Below are 27202 nucleotides of genomic sequence, written 5' to 3'. Positions count from 1 at the left end.
GGTTGGGAGATTTTTCATTCTATGAATAATTCATTCCAACAATATTGGACTTTTCCCACTAAATTCCTCTCTTCTCAGATTTTCCTTCCATTCCATTTCTTGAATTATTATTATTTTTCTTTTTTAAACTTTGGTCAAGTTTTGTCTGCTAGGGTGTACTTTTTTTTCTTTTTGTTGTCCCCAACCCCCACCATCACCTCAAGTAAATTTATTTATTTATTTGACTTCTGCAGTGAAATGCTGCACTGGATGGAGAAGATCTGCCCAACCTATAACACATATATATATGTGAATAGATGGGAAAATAATGAGAATGATGATGATGATGATGATGATGATGATGGGGGGGGGGGGGGATGACAATGACAGTGATGACTGATGATGATAGCAATGATGATGATGATGGTGATCTGCATTAAAAATCAAACCCAGAATAAAGAAGAACCAGCTCCAACATCTGACAGTTGTTTCTTTGAGTAGAGTGTGTGTGTGTGTGTGTGTGTGTTACATACATGCATGAATGTGTGCTTCAGTGTATTATACTTGTGTGTGTGTGTGTATTTGTGCATGTGTACAGTATATGCATAAATACATGTGCATATGCATATAAATACACACGTGCACACACACACATCCTTACATATGTAAGGGTGTATTTGTGAGGTTCAGATCACAACATGAAATGGAAATACATAAAAAGAAACCAATAAAAAAAAAGAAAAAAAACGAAAGAACAACAAAACAAAAAAAGTAGAGAAAAGGAAAAAAGAAAAGAACGAAGGAAAGCATGAAAATAATCTGCATATTGGAGAGGCTGGAATAACAATGGCAATCAGGACAATCTTGTGTCCATCTAAGCCAGTCGGTCAACTAATTTGAAGAGATTTACCATTATGTAGAAAAGATGGAACTGAAAGAGATTGCTTGTCACCAGTCACTGTCCACTTCGATCTTTCTCTCTCTCGAAAATGTCAACAGAATGCTAAGAGAGAGAGAGAGGTAGATATGTCTTTTGTCTCAGATTCTATCATGAGCAGCTGGTTTCTAACCACTACCATCATGGCAACACCACTCACACACAATTCTCTTTCATCCCGTGTTTGTGTGCGTGTGGATAACTTGTTGTGTGTGTATTTCTCTCTCTGTCTATCTCTGTCTCAGACTTTCTGCCTCTCTGCATCTCTCTTCTTTCTCTAGTTCATCCTTTCTCTCTCTCTCTCTCTCTCTCTCATAAGCAGGAGATGTTTATCTTTAACAGGCTGGAAATGAGAAGCAATTTGACAGGACGGTAATGGCTTGGTTCTGTTCTGCTGAGAAAAGGCTGGAACCGTATTGATTATGCTTTAAGAGCTGGGTGGGGGGAAGAAATAACTTGTGGACCGTTCATGTCCTCAGACATCTTACCGAGTCGGATTTGATTGGCAGCCAATTAGCTCGGTGAATGTGGTGTTAGAAAGGATTGAGGCAGAGTGGATGGAAGGTGTGGTGCAGAGGTAGGGAAGGACTGATGGTAATAGTAATAATAATAATAATAATAATGATTCTAATAAAAATAAGTTGCAACCTGTACATGACAGTGAAATTGAGTCAACACAATGGAAGACAGCAGCAGAGAAATTTTAGAAAAATTTAGTGACTGCAAATACTTTGTCACACAATCTGCTGCACCACCACCACCACCGCCGCCGCCGCCGCCACCACCACCAAAACCACTTTTTCTATCAACCAACCAAAGTTTATCTTGTTCTTTCTCTCTAAGCATTTCAGAATCTATTTCCAAAGAATATTTTTATTTTTAAGAGTGTGTTTTTTATTAAATTTAAGAAAAATTTTTTTTTTCTCTACCCCATGTTGTTTTGTTTTTGAAAATTTCCAAAACCAATTCTAAGAAAACTCTTAACAGAAAATGGGAGAGATTCTATTCAAAGAATGTTAAGCAAGATAAAAAGAAAGAGAAAGAAATCCCCAAAAATATATTCAAAGAATGTCCTGGAGGTGTAATTATTGGTTTCAAATTTTGGTGCTAGGCTAGCAATTTCAGGGGCAAATTGATTAGATTGATCCCAGTGCATAACTGGTACTAAGGACAAAAGGCAAAGTCAACTTCAGCTGAATTTGAACTCAGAATGTGAAGACGGAGAAAATGCCAATTAGCATCTGATCCAGTAAGCTAACGATTCTGCCATCGTTGGAAGATGTAATTAATAGCTTTTTGTTATTTATTTTGTTTCTGAATTCCTCAAAAGACAAAAAAAAAACTTGAAATACTTGCTCAAGAAAACAAAAAACTGATCCCTAGGGGTAAGTCTTCATCAACTCAGCATTCCTTGTATTCATTTATTCTTTCACTGGTTTCAGTCATTAAAGTGTGACCATGCTGGAGCTCCCCTTTATAATATTCCTGCCAACATATCAACCTGGCTATACGTTTTATCAACTTCAGAAGAACGAAAAACAAAATAAACCTCAAGCTGCTGGAAACAGAAGCCAAATCTCCCTAGAATCCCTTCCATAGAATATTTCTTTCTTTTTTTTAATGACAGCTTTATCTTTTCTTCTTTTACTTGTTTCAGTCATTAACCTACGGCCATACTGGAGCACTGCTCTGAAGTTTTAGTCAAAGAAATCAATCCCAGGAGTTAATTCAAAATCTAGCACTTACTCTATCAGTCTGTTTTGTGGAACTGCTAAGTCACAATGATGCAAACAAACCAACACTGGTTGTCAAATGATGGTTGTGGTGTGACAGATTAAGCAAGTTCTGCCGCTCACTTATTGTCCTTCCAAGCAATTTCCATCGCAAGGATTGGGTGAAATGATACTTACCCCAGATATTGCAAAGTGCGATGGTGAAAGGAACCAGACGAATGGGAAAAGGGGTTATATTAACCAGATGGAGGTGCCTGTGTGACCCGAGAGTTGAATTATTAACTTACTGTCACCCCTCTGTATCCCAAGTTCAAATCTTACCATGGTTGAAACATTGTCCTCCATGAAATAAATGAGTAGCTACAAGCCATGGGACCTCTACATGGTTACTGAACCTGTTAAAGATAGCAGCTAAGTCTCCCTTAAACCACCATCTGACAATTTTTAAAGAAGGATATGCACATTGAATACTGCAGTCCTAGATACACTATCTAATAAAAGGTGGGATGGTCACAGCTGGACAGCCTTTCATCTGATCTGAGTAAACAACAACAAACAGCAGCTGGAGTTCATTCACAATCTCTCCTTCTTCAACACTTCTCTCTCTCTCTCTCTCTACAAAAACAATTTAGTCTTACATCTCAGAAATAAAGCCATTTTTCCCCATTTTATTTCTAGTGTTATTAAAATTAGTTGGGGGGGGGGAGTATACAAATATGAAAAATAAAAACAGAAAAGGAAAAAAAAATTCTGCAAAGTTGCAACTTTAGATTGCAATCGGTTTGGCATTTGATTGCCTGTTATGTGAAGTTAATGCAGTTTGTTTTTTTTTTTGTTTCTTTATGATGTTGGTGATTGTTGTTATCGAGCCCCCCCCTCCCCCGCCAACCATTGCCTCACATTCGTAGCACTTTGTGCTGTTAGAGTTTTTGCCTACAGTCTGTCGAATCTGTGGAAGGAAATGAAATGCTTATGAATGTTTCATTGGTTTTATTGGTGATGGTGGGAGATTGAATGGTGGAAAATTGTCAATCAGGGGACCGTGAAATCGAGAGAGATGGAAGGGGGGGGACGAGAGCAGTGAAAGAAGGGAAGTGTGTTTGTGTCCCCACCTCTCCATAAGTTTATGTAATGAAGAAAGTGAGAAAAGAATTATAAGGGAGGAGCTTCATGAAACTGAGAAGGATGGGAGGAGGAGGAGGAGAAAAGTGATGAGGTGGGTGGGAGAGTAAAGAAATAGAGTAAAATTTGAAAGAAACAAAACAGAAAGAGTGGGGAGGAGGAGTAAGAGGTAGAAAGAGTGGGAGTGAATGAGGTTAGAAGACAAAAAAAATACTTATTTCTGATTAGCAAAAAGAAATCCACCAAAAAAAGTAAAAAAAAAAAACAAAAGCAAGACTTAATGATTGTTGTTGTAGTTTAGCCCAAGGTCAGCTCTAATCAACCAGATCTACAATCAAAGACAAACCAGTCATGAGCATTTAGTCTCATTTTTTTTTTTTTTTTTTTTTTGGTTTCAAATATATCTGAGAATACATTAACCCAAGTATCCTTCCTTTTTCAACAGTAATATGCTGAGGGAGATTTGGGCTGCTATTTCTAGCAGCCTCACTCTAATGGCTCAAAACACCCTAACAGAACTAATTTCTTTAAAACCCTTGTCCAACCTATGTTGTAGTTATCATAACCATCTAGCAGTTTTCTGGTTTATTTATCTACATATATATAATTCTTTGTCTCTCTCTCTGTCTGTTCCCTATGCATTCTCAAACAACTTGACCAAATCAAATCAAATTTTCCAAGGTAATAATATCAGACCCCATGAGTGTCAACATGTAACTTTTTTTGTCATTTGGATTAAAACGATACAACATTGGCACTGGTTCGGTATTACATGTCAAAAGTGAAAGAATAACATCTGTATTGTAATGGGATACAATACTGTTTCACAAAAGCAATGTTATCTCAACAAAAATATGATGACAAAAGGGTTTAACTATTGAATGTCAGGATGGTCCCCAACCAGACACTTCTGCAACATGTCCATTTCCTTTGCTTGACATCCTATGCAACGTTGAGCTGGGATTTTGAGTGGATTGGTATCACAAAGGTTAAACACAATTTATATACATCTATATATAAACAAAATTTTGGCATTTTCACCACAGAAAATACTCATAAATTCTGTAAACTCAGAAATCCTAGTAAGCAAGATCTGTGTGTGTGTGTGTAGTCGTTGAGGAAGTAGAATCACAGCGTATTACATAATTTGATACAACATAATATTTGGTAGAAGAACAGCAGAAGAATTAGTAACTGATAATACTAAAAGAAAACTGTCCGTTAAAAGTAGGCAGTGTGTGTGTGTGTGTGTGTGTGGTGCTTTTAAGAAATTCACATTGGAATCATAGGGTTCTGGGTTCAATCCAGCAGCAGAGTATTTTAGTGTCTAGGGCTGGGTACCTTAGAACATGTTTGGGTGTATGCAAGTGATGAGATGAGATTGTGTAGAAGCTCGTCAATTGGGCTACGGAAGACTGTTCTGAGGTGGTGGTCAGCAGAAAAATGAGGACATTTGACAGGCAATCATTCAATGAAAAAAGAACGGTTAAGAAACTTACCTAAGGAATATGACCTGGCCATACGGTACAAAAACTACATACATAAACATATATATATATATACATACATGTATAATGTGAAATGATAATGATGGAGTTAGGAATTCAGACTATAATTCCCTGTTTAACCAACATCAGTGGATATATTTTTCCCTGTTTTTTGTTTTTGTCTTCCACTTTTATATAAGGATTATTTGCTTTAGATGTGTTTTGCTTCCCAGTGTTTTTTGCTTTTGTTTCATTTCTGATTCCAAATTCAGCAACAAGCTGCTCTTTATTCTCAACTTAACTTTCCACTTAAAGTTTGTTTTCATTCTGTTTTTTTTTTATTCTTTAGCTTTTTTCTTTTGTAACTGTGCTCCTGCATATGTGTGTGTATGTATGTATATATATATATACACACACACACACACACACACACACACACACACACACACACACACACACAATGCTTGTTTGAATTGTCAAATGTTTAAACAACAAAAACGGTGGCTGCCTGTCGGGCCATAAACATCCAGCAATGAGCTGATCTGTGAACTCCACATAAAATCAGAGGGTTTGGAAAGCAAGATGTGGTCAGAGCTATTTCTCTGACCCACATCTATTCTCTGAAACAAGTCTGGGCAGCTCAAGAACTGCGGAAACAAGAGAGATCCTTATTGTTTTAGTGCCAGCCAATCTGAGACCACCCTTGGTTTTGTCTCATGAAATTGAAAATTTTAACAAGTTTGTGTCACAATTAAATAAAATTACTTGTTATTTTATATTAGAACAATGTGTTTTTTTTTACAAAGTTATGTCACTGAAGGTTGGTGGGTGGGTGCTGGGTGTTTGGTGGGACTGTTGTATATGTACGACATTGACTCAACTTCACTAATTTCATAGACTCCCATTATTGTATTCCTTCAAAACAATTGTGAAAAGGGAAGGGGAGTAGGCACTGCTCTTCTAACAATTAACTGAACAGCTTAATTGGGGAAGTTGCTCTGTGTGTGGTTGGAGATGTCTCAATCACAGATTTGTACTTTATTCATTTGAACAATGCCACTTTGTTGGGGAGGGGAAAAAAACCCGATACTCTTGCCCACAGGGTAATCTGAGCTAATGAAGGATTCTCTCGGTTGCTTGAACTGGGAAAAACAACAGCCAAATCACCCTCAATTCACACTGTAGGGTCTTTAAAGTAGAAAAGGAAACATTAAATAATGTAGTTCTGTCTGAAGAATAAGGTGGAAGAAGAAAGGCAGGATAGTCACAATTGGATAGTCTTTGGGCATAGATTAGTTTGATCAGGACTGAGCTTAAACCTAACAATTACAACAATAGCAAAAGAGTAAAAAAATAAAAGTCTCTATACTGGTGATTAACAGGAAAATACTTCCTCCATTCACACAACCTCCTTAAAAGTAGGAAAGGCCCTACTATTTGATAAAAAAAAAAATTAAAAAACCAGTGAGATAGCCACAGCTGGAGTGTCTTCTAATCATATACTCATTCATATTGGTGTGTGTGAGGCTGACAGAACTGGAAGTAAAGAAGAACCAACATGATGACAACTGGATGTGTGTGTGATTTTATTTATTAATCGCATGCTCACAACACAAGGCACACACGCACACACTAATATCCGGTGCAACACACATGGATGGACACTAATACGAATGCAGTTCACATGCGCACACACACACACACACACTAATATCCAATGCGTTGTGTGGTGAGAATGTCAAGTGTTGCTATGTAAACCTCTTCACTTGATCAATAGATATCCTCTGAATATCAATCAAAATTACATTTAGACTATCATGTGTGTGTGTGCACATGTGATTGTGTCTATTGTGTGCGAGTATGTGTGCATGCATGTGTGTGTGTGTGTGTGTGTGTGTGTGTGTGTGTGTGTGTGTGTGTCTTTATAGCATTGTTCAAGCTGCTGCTGTTTTAGCCTCAAGTTAGTCCTGATCAAGCAGACTTATGATCAAAGCCTTTCCAATCCTGACCATCCAAAATTTTCTTCCTTTTTAGTGTGTGTGTGTGTGGGGGGGGGGAACAAACAAACCAGTAAGTTGTGATTTGAAGGAAGTTTGAATTTTATTACAAGCAGACTGCAGTGGCCACACTGAGGTTCGCTTCATCTTTAATTTATTCCTGGTTGAGTTAACCTCAGACCCCAACTATTCCAACCACAACAATCGCAAATAATGTCCTAAAGCTATTCAATATGTTCTTCCTGCTTAAGGTGTGATTAAAGGGAAATATTGCAGCTGATTCGAACAGATTGACTCAAAGAATAACTGTGGAGAGTCTATCTGGATTTTGTTGTTGATTAGCTTCAAGTTGGCTCTAATCAGACAATTGATCAAAGACAATCTAGCCATGACCAAACCATTTTTTCGAGACACAAAACATGCAACAAGGACTGCTTTATCTAATATGTCCATTCAAGATCCGGGGATATGATTAAAGAGAAAATTTGGCCACTATTTCTAGCATATCAAGTGATCACTTAAAGGCCACCTGTTCAGCTCTTTGTCGCCATAGTTCCTGGTACAGTTTCTGTTATAATTACAGTTACCATGACAACAAGAATTGCGAGTTTTTCCTTCTTTTCTATTATACAATGGTTAGCTTCAGTGTGTGGACTGTGGCCATGCTGGTGCTCACCGCTTCCACCTTCAACGATGGTAGTTCCTTCCAGCAGTTACTTAAATCACGAAAGTAACGAAAAAAGGGAGACAACTCGGTCAGACGTAAATATTGCCAAGTGATTTTTTGTTTATGCCAGTTATTTATACACACACACATATCTATACACACAAATGTATACTCATATACATATATTATATACACACACACACACACCTGTAAAGGGTAAAGATCCCCTTCGGTCATGAATGACCATGGGATTGCACCTATAAAGTAAGTCTCTCTGAGGCACAAGTCTAGGCAAGGTTGTTTATAGAAGACCAGAATGAATCCTAGCCCCCCACCCCGCTTCTCCATGCCAATGATATTATTCAAGAGAAAGGCAAAGGGGCCGATATAGCTTGGCACCAGTGACGTCACAACTCATTTCTACAAGCTGAGTGAACTGGAGCACCGTGACATAAACTGTCTTTGCTCAGGAACACAATACACAGCCTGGTCCGGGAATCGAACTCACTATTTCATGATTGTGAGCTCTAACCATTGAGCCATGTGCCTTCATTTTATATATATATATGTGTGTGTGTGTGTGTGTGTGTGTGTGTGTGTGTGTGTGTATTTACACACATTATATACATATATATAATGGTTTCAAATTTTAGCACGACCAGAAATTTCGCTGGATGCGGGGGGGGGTGTAAGTCGATTACATCGACCCCAGTATTCAACTGGTACTTATTTTATCGACCCTCAAAAGGATGAAAGGCAAAGCTGACGACAACAAAATTTGAACTCAGAAATAAAGACAGACGAGATGTCGCTAAGTATTTTGAGCAGCAAACTAACGATTCTGTCAGTGCAATGGCTTACACATGGTACATACATACAATACACATATATGCATGTGCATGTATGTATATATATATATATATATATATATATATATATATATATATATATAACATCTAAAACTATCATTATTCACTTTCTCGTTGAGGTTGCACCCTATCCACCCTGATACATCTAACTTTAAATAAACAGTATATAAACGCAAGATTTTTCAGACTCAGTGTTTTAATACCACAGGAATCATGATTTCCTTTTCAAGGCCCAGCTTTGCCTGTTTTCAATGACTTCAAGCAAACCACTTTATTCTGTGTCTTCACATGTCAAACCAAAAAATTGCCAGACATTTTTTGTTCTACATTGACGACTGAAACACCATCACAATCCAGGGTCTCTGCTTAGGTATACACACACTGCGTATGAATGAATGAATGAATGAATGTGTGTGTATGTGTGTGTGTGTGTGTGTGAATGTGTTATGTATTTAGCGAAAATATTTGAAACTGTTTAATGATTCCAGAGTTATCTCCCTGTTGTCGATGTGGTGAGTCGGAGCAAATTAATGGAGTTTATCAATAAACTCCTCACCTCGCATAGAATTGGCACAAAATCAATGTCCTAACAATATATAACATAGGCCCTACAGGTCTGACCCTACAAATCTGGTCCTGCAGGTCTGGCACTTTATTAATCGCAGAAGGATGGACGGTAAAACTGACCTTGGTGGAACTCAGGATATTATTTGATAGCACGCAAGCATTTTGTTCAATGCTCTAATTACTATAGTAATAATTTTTGTCTTCTGCCCTTTTAATCCATTAAGGAGTGGACAGATGGAGATTTAGCTGCTATTTTCAACAGGTTTAGAAAGCATGTAGAGGCTCTCCCAGCTGATGGATGTTGTTTATGCCAGCTCCTCTGGCCCCTGTGCTGGTGGCATGTAAAAGCACCCAATACACTCTGAGTGGTTGGCATTAGGAAGGGCATCCAGCTGTAGAAACACTGCGAGATCAGACTGGAGCCTGGTGCAGCCTCCTGGCTTCCCAGACCCCAGTTGAACCGTCCAACTCATGCCAGCACGGAAAACGGACGTTAAACGATGATGATGTTTTTGCTCCTTTGAAAAGCTGTTCTTGAACAGCCCCATCACTTTGGAAACATTAATTCTTGTCTGGGCCAAGTTAATACTTAGTTGGGTGACTTCTTGAGAAACGTAAGGGGCTGTTCACAAAAGTTTTAGTTACAGGTGCAACCCTGAGTTGTCAAGAAGCTCATTTTGCAGCCAGCTGGTTTCTGTTTCAATCACAGTGTGTGGCACCTTGGGCCAATGTCTTCTAATATAGCCTCAAGCCAATTAATGTCTTGTGAGGTCATCAGAAACACTGCATGGAAGCCCATTGTGTGTGTGTGTGTGTGTGTGTGTGTGTATGGATGCTTTATGTTTATCCACCACCACTAAATGATGACCCTTCATGGCATTGCCCCAGCATGGCCACAATCCAATGACAAACAAATGAAAGATAAAATGTGCGCGTGTGTGTGTGTGTGCGTGTGTGTGCAACTCAACAGAAAAAAATATGTAATTTTGAAAAAAAAAATGATTAAACTTTGTAGATAATAAAATAACAAAAGGTCAACCATGGTATATTTATCCTCTGATAAATAATGCTAATTAATTATTTTTACCCCAATGGGCCAAAGAAAAGACTCCGATTATTTGAAATAAAACAACGAGGTATTGAACTGGATTTGATCAGCGACTTATACAAGGGAGATAACTGTGTAATATACAGAAAAATCGATTCCTCGTCTTTTCAGTTTAGCTTTTTTTTAATAAAAAAAAAGAATGATCTTTAAATTTTTCTTTTTTATCTCAGCTCTCTCATTAATACAAGATAAACCGACCTTTAGGATATAATTAGATAATCTTATATACGTATGCTTTTATGTTAAAGGAAGAGAACAGAATTTTTGAGAATGATAAAAGTTATCTTCAAACTGGAGACCTTAACCTTTCAGCTGAGTCAAGTCCGTTGTTAAGATTCAAGGGCCAAGGGTTGATGCGAAACAAGGCAACGAATTTATTCTACCCAACAAAGGAATAAGAATCGATCCTTCAGTGGAGTTCTACATAGTTTCCATCCACCGAATTTCACAGACAATTATGAAAGTTATAACAAAACATTATAACAGCATAAACACAAACAATACAGGCAGAGAGACCGGACAGCTTGGTGTGTCCGAGTAAACTTTATTCAAACTTAAATCCGGAATTGAAGATGACAACATATTTAGGTTGTGGCAAAATTATTTCAGCTCAACAGAATTCAACAGTGTAAACATTAAAAGAAACTGACAGAAGTCTAAATGTTGGATAGGTCAAAGGTTTTCCATTTGAAAGAATCAGAGAATCAATTCAAAACTGAAACTTCAGCTCACCTCCATGTTGGATTCTTTCAGAATGGGGGGGAGGGAGAGAGAGAGAGAGAGAGAGAGAGAGAGATAGAGAGATAGAGAGAGAGAACTGACTTACCTTGTGATTTGTCTGTATATAACTGGGTGTTCATGCTATGCACCTGGCTGCTTTCAGAGGCAATGTCCAACATTTCTTCATCTGTGCTTGACTCAGAGTGAGGTGAACCGCGATGCCTGCCCAAGCTGTAGACACCGTTAGTGTAGGAGCTTGATGACTGTGCTGAAGATGACTGGCGTGAGGCCATAAACGGAAGAAATGGCTCTGTTTCCATGATAAATGAGAAGAAGAGATAAGACTTTCTAACATAACCACAAACAAGGTGGGGGATTCAGATTGAATGCTGAGCGTTCAGGAAACCTGCAAACAAATAAAACAGAAATAAATATACAAATGAATAGATCTGTCAATAAAGAAACTATAAAGATGTGTGTGTGTGTGTGTGTGTATTGCTCTTAGAGTGAAACTGATGTAATGAAACACACACATACACAGTTTGGCCTCTCTTTTCCTCTGCTTATCTGGATGGGATGCTTTCCCATTGCTACAACACTGTATTTTCAATGGAGATGCATTCAACCTTATCAATACCAAAATGCTTCAGACCATTCCTCATTCTATGACACAAATTTCCTGTCTTAAAGTGATCGAAATAAAAACATTCTTCCATCAAAATTTTATGCTAATTAATGTTCCAAACACCACATTGATTGATAACAAAATTTTAATAACTTCATTATTTACAAAATTAATTACAACAAAATCAGTGTATTTCAACTGAAATATGGTTTCAATGTTGAGGAGGAAGGATTAGTTGATTCCATTGATTCCAGTATTTGACTGAAACTTCCTTTTATTGACCCGGAAAGAATGAAGGGCAAAACTGATCTCAGCAGGATTTGAACTCAGAATTTAAAGCGTCAGATGAAATGATACTCAGTATTTTATCTGATGGGCAAAGAAAACAGTTTTCCTTTCCACATATTTTATTCATAGTCATTACACAAACACACACAGAGTCAGGTCTCCCCCTGTCTCTCATTTATGAGACCCCCCCCCCCCCCCATTATATTTCTATTTACCATGCAGAATGCCCCACTCCAGTTATTTAGACTCAGTATTACTAATTACTCTCTATTTCTGAACATTTCTAAGTGCTGCTGGTGAAGTAGCATAGGTTTTGCTGAAGAGGTCTAGCAAGACTGAAACATGTCATGTTTTCACCAGTTGACTGAAAGACCCACTCCCCTCTGCCTTAAACTTTATTTCCCAAAATTTTTGATCATTTTAAATGGAGTTTTTTCCCTTGCTTATTGTTTTCAAGATTTTCAGTACCCACAGAGGGAGTTTTTGTCTGCAAATTGCATGGATAATCTCAGTTAATTGTATTTTTTAAAACTCACTATTGCGTATCTGAAGCCTTACTGTATGCACATCTATTCATTTGCAGAAGCCTTTCCACCCCCCACCCCTATCAGCATAATAAACAAAGGGACACAAAACAGAGGGAACATCTGTTTGGGAGTTCAATTATGGCCTGTGTAAGTGTTCAAATATTATCCGTGGGTATGTTGACATGCAGCGTGTAGACATGTTTCTGGGGAAATCATGTTTAAATTTGATCCATGGATATATATCCAAATACAATATCCTGGGGCATGTCCAAATATGAAACATGAATGTGTTTAGATATGAACCAGGCACATGTTTAAATATGTGGATGTTCCAGGGAGGATTATTTACATTATTTACATTTGACGGATATTTGTCCTCATCTTGTTTGTTGTTAACACAACGTTTCGGCTGATATACCCTCCAGCCTTCGTCAGGTGTCTTGGGGAAATTTCGAACCTGGGTTCTCATTCCTAACGATGTTACTATTATTATATTATTATTATTACTATTATTAATCAGGTCGCTGCCGTGAATCGAACTCGGAACCTTGGGGTTAGTAGCTCGCGCTCTTAACCACTACGCCGTAGGCAATTATGGGGTGAATTTTAAGGCTTATAAATCTATTATTTTTCTATCCTTCCTCAATACCGGTTCCCATATGCTATTCATATCTGCACTCGGTCTGCTTAGGAGGTTGTTGTGTCCTAGCATATGTGCTGCTTCTTTTAGTTTTCGTATTTTCCAGTTTTGTTCCCTGTTTATTATTTTAACTTCGTCCCACAGGGGGAGGTGGTTTCCATTTTTCCATACATGATCAGCTATACCCGATTTATCAATATCTCCTCATGTCACAGCTTTGCGATGTTCTTCTACCCTTATTTTGAGGGGGCGACATGTTAAAATAATAGACAGGGAACAACACTGGAAAATACGAAAACTAAAAGAAGCAGCACATATGCTAGAACACAACAACCTCCTAAGCAGACCGAGTGCAGATATGAATAGCATATGGGAACCGGTATTGAGGAAGGATAGAAAAATAATAGATTTATAAGCCTTAAAATTCACCCCATAGTTGCCTACGGGCATATGGCGTAGTGGTTAAGAGCGCGGGCTACTAACCCCAAGGTTCCAAGTTCGATTCACGGCAGCGACCTGATTAATAATAGTAATAATAATAATATAATAATAGTAACATCGTTAGGAATGAGAATCCAGGTTCGAAATTTCCCCAAGACACCTGACGAAGGCTGGAGGGTATATCAGCCGAAACGTTGTGTTAACAACAAACAAGATGAGGACAAATATCCGTCAAATGTAAATAATGTTAATAATTCCTCATCTCTTAAATATAGAACTGTATTTCCAGGGAGGAGTTCAGATATGTGCTGGAGATGCACTCAAACCGGACTCAAGCATTCAAATACAATGTTTAGGATAGGAACAATGGATGCGGGACATGTCCAAATATGACACATGGACGAGTTGAAGTTTGTCTTCCTTGTGTATGTACAGTGTTTAGATAGGACTTGCTTATTATGTGTCTGTGAACATGTTCAAATGCATCCTGTGAATGTGTTCAAATGCATCCTGTGAATGTGTTCAAACCTAACAGAAGCATGTGTTTAATACAGAAGCATGCATGTGTTTACATATGGCATGTGGCTCTGTTCAAATACAACACTAACCCATATTCAAGTGCGGCACACCCCCAATATTCAAAGACTCCACTTGGACATATTCACATGTGATACATGCAACAACAACAACATGCACATGGATCTTTGAAATATACTTTTTTGCTTTTTATTAACAATTCCTTGTTTTCTACTAAAGTGAAACCTAAATGTCAAACAGTAAATAAAAATCCAAATTAATTGAGAAGAAGAAAGAAAAATAAAAGGAGAAATCAAAGTGAAATGTTGTATTAAAAAGCGAATGGCAAGAGAGAGTGAGCACAACTTTGATCTGTTGTTTGATAAAGCAGTTTCCAGTTGCCATCCGACAGAGAAGTGTTTAGTCTCAGCCCAATTATTTATTAATGAGAAAGGACAGGCATGGTGGAGTCCCAACTAAGGGTATTCAGGTTCAAACCCATTATGCAGCATCTTGGGCCATTGTATCAGATCAATCCAAACCTTGTGAATGGATTAAGGTAAATGTAAACTGTAGAGGTGCAGGTGAGCTTTGCCACACAGCGTCACATTGTTTCTAGCTGAGGATTACATTATGGATGTGTGTGTGTGTGTGTTAGGAATACTCAACCACCTATACTTAGTCAGAGGTAGTTCAGTTCATTGACTAGGGAGAGTCTACATTGTCAAAATTGAAGGACATCTATTTAAGTTTTACATTTTATGTGTGTGAATGAGTAATGCAGAGGTGAATGTCCTGCTCGCTATGGCCTTGATGTTACTGTCAGGTAATTATTCAATCGTGCATAAAAGGGACCGAATGAACAAATGAAATGAATGAATGAATGAATGAAGGCAGCTCCTTGACAGCTGATTTACTTGTGTGACACACACACACACACACACAGAGGGAAGAAATATTAAGATCCAATTGCAAATGTACACACATAATTACATATGTGTGTGTGTGTGGATTTCAATAGTGTTTGCATATCCACATTTATGCATACATACATTCATATATCATGCAGAGTATTAAATGTTGACTATGCAATGTATCAGTCTGTGTGTTTACTATCCACACACACACACAGAGTATGGCCGAATGGGAAAGAAGTTCATTTGGTAAGCATGAATGCCCAGATTTGATCCCACTTGGCAAAAAACTATAATTCTCTCTAGCTGCAGGTGAACCCATAACTTTTAAGTAAAAATGGGTTGATGGAAACTTAATGAAGACTGTTGGTTGGATTGCACCAATAATTCCTAGGTACAGCCTGTCACACAGCCATGCTACCTTGGGAATACGTAAAGGATACATATAGCTGTGGAATACGCAACCATTTACATGCTAATTCAATGATTGGGAACTTCAGTTGATTGAATAACAGAAGCCTCATTGCCAAAGCCAACAGAGCCAGACCAGCCCCTGGCCATTGCAAAAAACTGGAGCAGTTTCGTGATGAGTGTATTGAACCAGAGTAGTGGATCATTACAGAAGAGATTTACTATCAACAGAAGCAATAATTTAAGATCAAAGCCAGTAGTGATCATAGAAAAGTCTAGAACGCAGACAAATTGCCATCAATCATTAAAGTTAAGATGGTTTTTTCTGAAAAAGTTTTTAAACCTGTCCAGCACCATAACTACAAGAATTCTATGGATGTCAATGCTGGTCAAACTATGAACACAGACACATGACCAGCAGATGTCCATCAATTGGTGGGGGTGGGGGTGGGGGAATGAAGGTAGCATTTATTTTGCACTCCAGGTCACCTGCTTCCTGTAATTTAAACTTGTCACCATGAACAGGAAGAACTAACAGAGAGCGTTTCCGAAACATACACTCACCTGACACAATTGAGAGTCTCTATGTGGTCATTGAACCTGCTAGAAAGGACAGCCAATACTTCCTAATACCATTCTCTACTGTCATAAAAAAAAAATAAAATGTATCATACCACTGAGGTAGCCTCTACATCGTCGTTTGATTTGTTAAAAATGACAGCCAATACTCCCTCAAATCATACCCTGCAATATTAAAATAAAGAACACATCAGGCTAACATGAGAGCCTCTTGGAGTCGTTCTATGTGAATTTGTAACCAATCACCCTCAAATCATACCCTATTCTCTAAAAAAAGAATAAAGGGTGGAAGCCAAATGAGGAACCACAAGGTCTGAGAGCTGATTGGGTGTGGCACCTTGGGCAACTTTACAGCTTCTGACTGAACAAATTTGGCAGATGGAAACTATACAGAAGCCTGTCATGTGTATGTGTGTGTATCCAAATGTCTTCCTATGGAAGAGATGTTTGTTCTGGCTTGAAATGAAGTCATGATTGGCATGAGGAAAGGCATCTGGTCACAGAATACTGCCCTGTCTTAACAAGTCTCATCCAACCCATGTTAGCATGCAAAAAGAAAAGAAAAAAACTGATGTTAAAAAAAAGAAACAGTGATGCTCATAATGGTGTGTGTGTGTGTGTGTGTGTGTGTGTGTGTGTGTGTGCACATGTCTCATTTCAATTGACACACACACACACACACACACACACACACACACACACACAAGTTTATTGATTACAATCTGAATTAAACCCCAGCATGATAATTTAGCTATTGATCCAGAGTTAGTAAATGAAGACAACAAACAGAGAAGACGCAAGACTGAATATCAACATGTATTGAGTGGTTGCTGGAAATTGCAATGGTGTCAGCTAACAATAAAACAACAACAACATCAAGAAATTCCTTCCTTGTCAACATCTGACTGTTGATACTTTTTTTTTATTGGTGAGGAGTGGAAAGAGGGAAGGGGAGGGGGTTATTGTCCTGTTTCACTTTAAACACACCATGTTATCTGCTGTCGAGGTGTAGTTTTGTGAAACGCTCTGCTATTGTATTTTGTGTCAATCAATTCCAACAGACTATAAGCTTTTTTTGTTTTTTTAAATTTCTATACCTTTTGTGTTGTTCAATTTTCGTGTCTTCTTTTTTTTTCCAAGTGTATGAAATAAAAACAAATAAAACCAACAAAGATGTTTATATACATTAATAAGCGAGCAAAAGTGTGTATATATACATTAAGGATAGCAACGAAAGACACTACTTTCTCCTACCCAAGTAATTCACTCTTTGCTGTTGTTGTTGTGCTCAATCATACACAAAGAAGGAATCTGCTGGTTTGTAGACCCTTCTTGTTAACTCCACTCGTTAACTCCTATATAAACCAGTGGGAAAACAAGGGAGACTCTGTGCAGACCCTGAAAGGGCTTTATCTATAGAAAAAAAAAAAAAAGGCAGAATATACATTGGATAAGGGGATACTAGAGACCTTGAAAAACTAGATGGGATCAAAGGTCCACCTTTTGACCCTATGTCCACTGAATGGAGCCTGAGCTGGAGCTAAACATCATCACCACCACCACCACTGGTGTTTGAGTGCCCCTGGCAGGGACCACTGTGCTCAAAAGTATTTGAACCAGGCTCCTCGTTGCTACCTCATCAACTGAATATTGATGTGTGGTTGAGGAGAGTTTGCTTCACAGCCACATGGGGTTCCAGATTTGAATTCCACTGCAGCCAATCCATTCATGAAGCTCTGTCTTGTAATAAATATATTGTGGAGGTGTGTAGGTGTGTCTTTGAACTTTAAAACAATTTCTATGAATGACATTTTAAATCTATATAAACTCAAGCTAGGCTCTCCTTTACTCTTTGTTATTTTCTTATAAGACACATACTATGTAATTTTAGAAATTAGAATCTGCAAAATTTTAAATGTTTAACTATAAAAAAAAAATAGAAGTTTTTTTTTTTTCTCCCCAAATAATTATTTCGAAATGTCAATGGACAATCTTCAGTTTTTATTTTTATATTTTCATATAGTTTTCCAAAACAAAAATATAAAAATTCAAACACTTGCTGAATAACAAAATAAACACAGAAAAAGAGACTTAGTACAAACTACACAGTCTTTGTGTGTGGCAGATGCACAGGTACAACAAACACTGAGATTCCTCAAATGTCTGAGAGGACAGAAGATCCTTGAAAGTAGTAGAAAATTGGATCACTTAGGTTACACAAACTAACAGTGGAGGATGTTGCTCTGGCAACATACTTGCCAGAATAAGAACCAGCTGAGCAAAGTTCAGCAAGCTTTTACCTTTGTTGGTAACAAAAGGGTCTCCCCGCCTCAGAGTGAAAGGCAAATTCTATAATGCCTGTGTACAGACAGCTATGCTACATGGTAGTGAAACGTTCTGTGACTACAGAGGACATGCAGAGGCTTGAAAGAAATGAAGCTTGCATGATCCACTGGATGTGCAATGTCAGGTTGCATGTACAACAGAGTGTCAGTGTTTTTAGAGAAGAACTGGATCATGAGCATCAAATGTAAATGTGCACTCGTACTGGTCATGTAATGTGGATGGATGAGGACAGTTGCACAAAGAAGCAGCAATCTCTAAATGTGGAGAGAGCCTGGAGAAGAGAAAGGCCAAGCAAAATGTGGGACGAAGTGTGAGAAATAATCTTCTGCCATTGAGCCTCACAGAAGAGATGACCAGGAACCAAGAGGATTGGCAAGTTGCAGTGCTTGAGGAGACCCATGCAGTAAAATAGAGGCCATAAAGGCATGTCCTTTACAGCCATGCACCCCCACCCACAAATTCAACCTGTCCCCTATCCCTCCCCCCTTCACCATGACCATCACCTGCTGCATGCCCCTCCACTCTCCCTTACGTGCACACACACACACACACACTCCATGTCCTCACATATCTACCACAGGTACCTCCATCCACTCCAGTATTGCCTTGCCAACTCTATAAAACCGTCCAACCCATGCCAGCATGGGTGGTTATGTGTGTGTGTGTGTGTGTGTGTGTATGTATGTACATATGTACATATACACACACACAACTAATTAAATAACAAAAACGAAAGCATGTGCTGTGAACTAATTAATGATTCATTAAACAACAACATTAACTGCATCCACAACAACAACAATAACAACAACACTGATGGCAAAACTACAAATATTAAACAAAAGGCAACCAGTGGTGGTGGTGGGGGGGACCAAAATATTCAACTGGACAATAAAGAAAAACAAAAATTAAATTAGAAAACAAAAGACGAAGCAAGTAAATATGAGATGTGTTGTTAAGATTATATTTTCTCGGACTGAAGACCATATCATGAGAGAAATAAAAGGTCTGGGAGTATTTTTCTAATATACATTAGTGGTCGGGAGTTTCCATGGCCACCTGATTAGTGTAGGTGCCATGATTGAATACATTGGGTAAAGGGGCTGGTTGAGTGATGAGTGACTGGAGGCAGTGGAGGGTGAAGAAGACCTTTTAGTCATGCCTGAGATTTGACAATCAGGTAATCAACCATTTGTTGATGGCTCAATAAATTGCTCTCAATAAACTTTGAAATGGTTAGTGTTAAGAGAAGCATCCAGGCATTGAAACCATTCTAAAAAAAAAGAAAACTATTTTAAAAAACGGAATGTATGAATAAGATGTATTTCTCCAGCCCTCCGTCTCTGAAGTCAGGTAATTCAGAAAAAAGAACTGACTCACACTATGATAATCAATTCAACTCGTATAAAATGCTATAAAATGGCTTCAATATGACAATGATGATGATTTTCAATAGGTTTCAATTCGTTTGATATTCAGTCATCATCAGGTGCTTTATTCCTAGATTTCAACATAGTCTTACCTGAATTTAAAAACTGAAGAGGTAATAATGATTCAATCACACCTGATCACTGAAGCATGTACAGAATTGTTTTGGCCATTAGTTTGGCCATCCTCATCTTGTGTACACAACCATGCAGGAACAAGGCACCTGATGAGGACTGATAGCTGAACCAGAAGTCTTATTGATCAACTCCAGTATTTCATTGGTAATTCATTTCAGTGAATCCTGGGTTGCATGGAAGGCAAAGCCAGCCTCAACAGGGTTTGATCTCAGAATGTAAAGTGCCATAAAGAAACACAACAAAGGTATTCTGCCACAGGCACTAATGAGTTCCTACCAACCCAATTTACATTTGGTAAATATTAAAAGAGATAAAAGAAAAAAAAAAAGGAAAAACCTTTTTTATCTCTAAAGATAAACTTGGTTAAGAGTCCGGAAAAATTGTAATCTGGAAAAAAATAACAATCACAAATTGTGGGATGGATAGGTTGGAGTGGGGACGTAATTTTAAGACAGCAGGCATCACAAAATGGTAACAGTGCAGCAAAACTGAAAGAAGGTTTTATATATATGCATATATACACATTATATGCATGTGTGCGTGTATGTTTATATATATATATATATATATATATATATACACACACATATATACATTATATATATATATATATATATATATATATATATATAGAAGAGCATATTATATATATATACATACATATATATATATATATATAGAAGAGCATATTATATATATATACATACATATATATATAAGAGCATATATATACATATATATATATATATATATGTATGTATATGTAAACATTGAAAACACATTGAGAAATGCTGTCCAAGCAAGAAACTTGTGGCAACATACCTGATCCAATCATTGCAGTCCATTTGGAGGGACTCAGGGGAAAAAAGTGAAAATAGAACAGTAAAAAAGATACAAGATAAGTTCCAAGTAGAAATTGGACTGGTTATGTTGTTGATAGTTTTGGTGGGTGGATGGGGGTCTGTTTTAGTAGGGACTTTTATATATCTTTACATATTTCTGTATGAGATAGAGGTTTAAGAAACCATATAAGGGATAATAAGTATCCAATATACTACTGAATATGTACCCAATTATTTATAACCAAGTGCTTGTTATTGCATGGCAATATTGCAACTGAGTATTAGGTATGGGTGGGGTAAGTTAGAAATTTACCCAGGATTGAAATGGCAAATAAGAAAATGGAGAGGATATACAATCGACAAGCATCAGCCAGCAAACATACAATTATGTCTATTTATTAAATGATTACACACATATGGGTGAGTGATACAAATTAATGTCTATTATTATTCATTTGCTTCTGTATATATATATATATATATATGTGTGTGAGTGCATGTATATATATTTTCTTATGCAGTTATTAACCTTTTCCATTTGTTAATTTGTATCACTCACCCATATGTGTGTAATCATTTAATAAATAGACATAATTGTATGTTTATTGTCTGATATTTGTCAATTGTATATCCTCTCCATTTTCTTATTTGCTATATATATATATATATATATATATATATATATGTGGATGGATGGATGGATGGAGAGAGTTTGGGGGAGTCATAGCAGATAAGTTTGATAAACAGACAGAAATTTGATAAACAGACAGAAATCGATAAACTGACAGACAGATATATAAATAATGTTTATATGTAGGTCTGAATTTGCAAAACAGATGAAGAATGCAAATTATTTATTGTAGAAGTGAGATTCCTGCAGGTTACCATTCTTGAAGTTTGCAATAATCTAACCACAGACTTCAGAATAGTGACAGAAAGTAATGCCAGCAATCTCAACTCTCAGAATTAAGAAGAAATAAAGTGTGTGTGTGTGTGTGTGTGTGTGTGTGATACTAAGGTTATTATTGGGTCATCCCATAAATAATGTGGGTTTTTTATACTTCTTTTATTTTTCAAAATTAAGATAAACAAAGAACAAAACCAGACAAACACAGGGTCTGAAGTGGATTTGCTGCTGTTATTTATGACTGTGACTTATACACAAGTTGTTGGTGTTGCTATTGTTGTTTAACCCTAGGTCAGCACTCACTGATTAGATTAATGATCAAAGGTATTCCAGCCATGACCACACCACATTATTTAATATGTCGTTTGCCATGTTAAGATAGGGTGTGATTTGAGGGAGAGCTTTCGCTACTATTTCTCTGCCAGAGCTGCTCAAGTTTAACAGTAAGAACCTTTCTCTCTTGGAATTAGGTTATTAAATTCTATTTTCCTTTAAGAAATTTGTTTCTAAACCATGTGATTTTGGGCTCAATCCCTCTGCACAGCACCGAAGGTATGATAGCCACCAGGTTGACCAATAACTTGTGGGTGGATTTGGTAGACAAGAGTTGAAGCTATCAAAGTACAACAGGTTTCGTTTATTTTCTTTCAGTTTTCTATTTGATCCCAAGAAAAGATAATTTCAGTATTTAGGGCTTTCAGTTCATTATGAATAGGAAACAGCTAAAAAGCCTACTGTAAATGGTGGGTAAATACACATACAATAATGACTGTCAGCTCAATTAAGATCTCTTCTTAAATCTAGTCATTATTACTTTGCCCACTCCACATGTGTGTTCGTTAGTGTTTAAGGTCTGCCAAACTGGTTAGCCATCCATACATTCCCATATTTGGCAATCTGCTTATCTTTAACCCTCTCCCCTCCACCACCACCCTTTATCTGTTAATAAAAGTTCATCACTGAATATATTTAATCATTTAGCCAGGTATTTAGAGATTGTCTGTCTGGATGTTTATTTTGTCTATTAATCTGTCAAGTTGGTTGTCGCTTCATTCATCGAATGATTTGTAAATGTTTACCTGGCTGTCAGTGTCTTCCTATTTGTGGCACTACCCATTAACCCATCAGTGTGCAGATGTACACACACACACACACACACACACACACTAATATAGCCCTCCCTTACAAGTGAGTAACGCTTTTTAGGGGTTCATTCCCTCACAAACAAACAAAGACACCATCATTAACCCAGTGAAATGTCTGAGATATAATAACTGAAAAGAGAAAAAGATTGAATTCCAGGATTTGACTGGTGATTGATTTTATCAATCCGGGAGGATAAAATGCCAAGTTGGCGATGATGGGATTTGAACTTGGAACATAAAGAGCCAGACCAAATACTGCAAAGCATATTGTCTGATGATTCCACCAATTAACAGCCGTTCCCTTCCCACTCATCTCTGCTCCTCTCTTACCCTTGCTGAATCCAACATCACCCCCCCCTCCCTACACCCGATTTCTCCTTCACAGAATGCCATTCCACCACTGCCAATCCCCACAAAATTTCAAGACAAACACCAACAACATCAATCTCATCCTGCAAAGGGTGTGGGTGCTGCCCCTACCTCCAGACCCAGCAAAAGATAAAGACGGTCAATGACAGAGGGACATGGGAGACAATGGGTACAACAGTGAGAGCCAAATAGTATCCATGGCTAAGTAAATGTTTCGAATAGACTCAAGAAGCCCCTTAAATACCAAACTACCCGAGTGTCCCTGGTTTTATGATTCAAAACTACAGGTTTTTAATTAATTGAATGAAGGAATATGTCCTCTTTTATGGCTGAGGGGTACAGATCCTCAAACACAACCATTATTCTTTGTTACAGCCTTACCCCCCCCCCCCCCTCCCCCAGGGTCCTCCTTTTGTCTTCCCCCTCCATATTCTTCTGTTTCTATAGGTCGATTTTCTGTACACCAAGCCCTGCCCCCACCCATGATGTGGATACAGAGCTTCTGAGTCCTGATAATTTGGCTCAAATATTGCAGTTTATGCTGTCTGACCATCACCAACTTTTTATTCTTTTGCCATTTCCTCCAAGACTAAATTATTCATTCTACAAGCTACCAAACTATCCACATTATTTTAAAGTGTCCCTATTTAAATTAGATCCTTTATGAAAACTCTATGCAACACATTTTTTGGAGTTGCTTTTTTAATAAACACCAAACATCAATTTACTTTGGATCATACCAGAACAATGACTCAAACGAAAGAAACGCCAATAAGCATTTTGTCTGATGATTCTAATGAAAATCACTCGTTACACTAAAAGTCCTCAGAATGACTTTATTTTCAAATTGAAACTCTTGATTCTAATCTGCCTAAAATCCCACTGCATCTGTAATACAGATTTCCTGTTATAAAATGATCAAAATTTCATTTGGAATTTATGTTCCAGTTTTAAAAAAAAGAAGTAATTTTACAAAGTTCTTCAGAGTGTATCAAGAAGACCCAGTGGAGCAACTGAAATATGTCACTGAAAGGATTTTAATTTCAGTGACCGTTTTTTGGTTGGTATTTGGTTAGAAATACCGAAATGGCTTCACCATGTTCAGAAAGTCTTGATTAACAAGAGTCTTTTTTTTCTTTTATTCTATGTTACAATTACAATTTGAAACACGGTAATAAATAATTAACAAGTTCTGGATTCTTGTTTAGCAAAATGACAGATCTATAGCAATGGAAAAACAACAATAACAAAAATCAATCAAGAGTTTCCTTGGTAACAGACAAGTATCTTGGTCATCGACCTGTTTGCCAAAGCTTGTAAGTACTTGTGTCCACCATCATCTTGTTAGGGAAAAAAAAATATTGTCTTAATTCAATGACTGCAAAAGAAGTCAAAGAGAGATAGCGAGTCAGAATTGATGTTGGAATGGTAAAAGTTAAGCCATGAGTGTTGGTTTGTTCTTCAAACTATTGTTTTAGAGTTGCAAAACTAGTAAAATTGTATTCGTAAACAGAATAGAAGGCATGAATATGAGAGAATGTGTGTGGACGTGTGTGTATGTGTGTGTGTGTAAGCATGGATATTTATATGTTTATAACCACATATACATCCATATATAGATGGTGTCTTCTAGTGTAGCCCCAGGGCTGACCAAAGCCTTGTGAGTAGAGTTGGTAGATGGAAACTGAAAGAAGCCCGTCATGTGTGCATGCATCTTTGTGTTTGTCCCCGATCACCACTTGGCAACTGGTGTTGGTTTGTTTATGTCCTTGTAATTTAGTGCTTTGGTAAAAAGAGACCGATAGAATAAATACCAGCCTTAGGAAAAAGAGGTACTGGGGGGGGGTCAATTCATTCAGCTAAATTGTTGATAGCATGGCCACAGCCGAATGACTGAAACAAGTGGCAAGAAGAAACACACCACACAACCAGGCTGCACCTATTTTCAGCATTTTAAAAATATTTTGGTAAATTGCTAAACTAAATCAGTGTAAACACACTTTGGTGAACAAACTACTACTACTACTATTATTGTTGTTGCTGTTGTTGTTGTAAATCAGTCAAAATACCCTTGTACACAACTGCTACTCTGTGAGTATATGTGCTCCAGCATGGCCACAGTCAAATGACTGAAACAAGAACACACACAAAGTGGTAGTCAACACATTTGGTGGGAGTTATATCATCTAAAAGTAAAAGTCTGACTCGGCACCTTATGTCTTAGTTTTGTAGGGTGAGGGTTACAATGAGGCCATCTCAGCAGATATCTTCTGAGATGGGTTTGTCCTATACACCCACAAATTTCAAGTCATGTGGGACTGAGTCAAACTGTTAACACACACACACACACACACATTTCTTGAGAGATTGTTTTAGGCCAGTGTCAGGGTGCAAGTAAACAATTTTTCTGTGTCAGTCCAGTCTACTTCCTATAATTTAAATCCAATTTTTGAGGTCACCAAGTAAACTTAAGATATTCTTAATTTATTCTCAATTTACAACCAGCTGACTGACTTTTATCAGTGTGTATTTTGAAGTCATTTAAGTTGTGCAGTTTTAGAAAAAAGGGAAAGTGTTAGTCACAGACATCCTTTCACAGAGTTCTTCAATAACACCTGGCAGCAAGTGGCAAGCGTCTCAGCCAAAAATACTGCACACACACACACACACAATATTGTTTTTACATTTGTCTTTCCATAGACTGACTGGTACTTTCTGAAGCAGTGCTTTATGACTAGACGCCCTTCTAGATATGCCAAACCTTTCAAAGAGACAGTAAATCTATTCTAAAAATCAAGATATACATGGTTTATATTGGGATGTAGTCATTTGTTTTAACATCCATTTTCCTATTCTAAAACGAATTAAACAAGGGATTATTTTGAGGCAAAATTTCATAGCCAGATGCACTTCCTGTTGCCAACCCTCACTTTTCAAGTTAGAGACTTTTTTTTCATTATTCCAGAGGTCTACAAAAACACAGAACATCCATTTGTCAATACCATCATTGGTCTGCTCAAGCAGTAACGTGCAACATATACATTTTATGTATATTTGCAAATGTCTTCTACTACAACCCTGGCTTGTGAGAATGCATATGTTCGTATCTCATTGTCTTGATGTCAGGTGATAGTCGTAAATGATTGTCAGTTATACAAACATTGTCATTCTTTTCCAAAGTTCTGCAAAAACCTGTCTGGCTGAGGAGGAAATATTCCATTGCTTGCAACCAGGTTCCGGCTGGTCTCTTATGGCCAAAGAAAATTTGCCTCAGTAAACCCAGTTGGATGAAAAAATTGACATTAAAGCAATGATGATGGGCTTCCTGCAGTTTCCATCCATTAAATTCTCTCAACAGGCATTGGTCATCACAAGACAGTAGCGGAAGATATTTAACCAAAGTACTGTACGATGAATCCCAACAACTACTACTGCTACTACAAAACATGGAGTGAAAGAGAGGGGAGAGAGAGAGAGAGAGAGAGAGAGAGAGAGAGAGAGAGAGAGAGAGAGAGAGAGAGAGAGAGAGAGAGAGAGAGAGAGAGAGAGAGAGAGAGAGAAAGAGAGAGAGAGAAAGAGATGCTATGACCTGGTTAATTACTCTGCCACCAACCTAACCCTTGACCTCGTTCTACTTCCATCAGATGTTTGAAGTAAAAAAATTTTCTGCAATTTCAATGACCAGCAATTTCATCCTCTTCAGTGAATCCATGTGATAGCTTGAACTGTTTAAAATAGCAGCCAAATCTACCTCAAATTATGTTAAACTGTCTTTTTAAAAATAAAGAAATACATTTAATAGTGTGATCCTGGATGCATACTGGCTGATAAGAAGGTAGGAGGGTCACATCTGGAATGTACTTGATCATAGACTTGCTTAATCATGGTTTACTCAATCCTG

General features: G+C 37.6%; 1 protein-coding gene and 1 long non-coding RNA gene across 7 annotated transcripts in view; one reads left to right on the top strand and one right to left on the bottom strand.

The window, feature by feature from the left end:
- The window catches only part of LOC106878803 (H(+)/Cl(-) exchange transporter 3), a 111404-nt gene that overhangs the window by 72983 nt on the left and 11219 nt on the right, over window positions 1-27202 (bottom strand). For 2 of the 5 annotated variants that reach the window (XM_014928142.3, XM_014928141.3), the window contains exon 2: window positions 11293-11592. In XM_014928142.3, the coding sequence (XP_014783628.1) occupies window positions 11293-11506 (214 nt within the window). In that variant the 5' untranslated portion in view covers window positions 11507-11592. Of the gene's footprint in view, window positions 1-5270; window positions 5308-11292; window positions 11593-16112; window positions 16134-27202 lie in introns of those variants that run through there. The other 3 variants (XM_052975048.2, XM_014928143.3, XM_052975049.2) reach the window with 3 other exon arrangements.
- Window positions 1-27202, top strand: part of LOC149131579 (uncharacterized) — a 41332-nt gene that overhangs the window by 11297 nt on the left and 2833 nt on the right. The gene's annotated exons all lie outside the window — the stretch shown is intronic.

The sequence above is a fragment of the Octopus bimaculoides genome, chromosome 20 (assembly GCF_046866305.1).
Source record: "Octopus bimaculoides isolate indiv1 chromosome 20, ASM4686630v1, whole genome shotgun sequence".
Taxonomy (NCBI): Eukaryota; Metazoa; Mollusca; class Cephalopoda; order Octopoda; family Octopodidae; genus Octopus; species Octopus bimaculoides.
The sequence above is the reverse complement of the archived record's forward strand: the minus strand, read 5'-3'. Positions and strand labels throughout refer to the sequence as shown.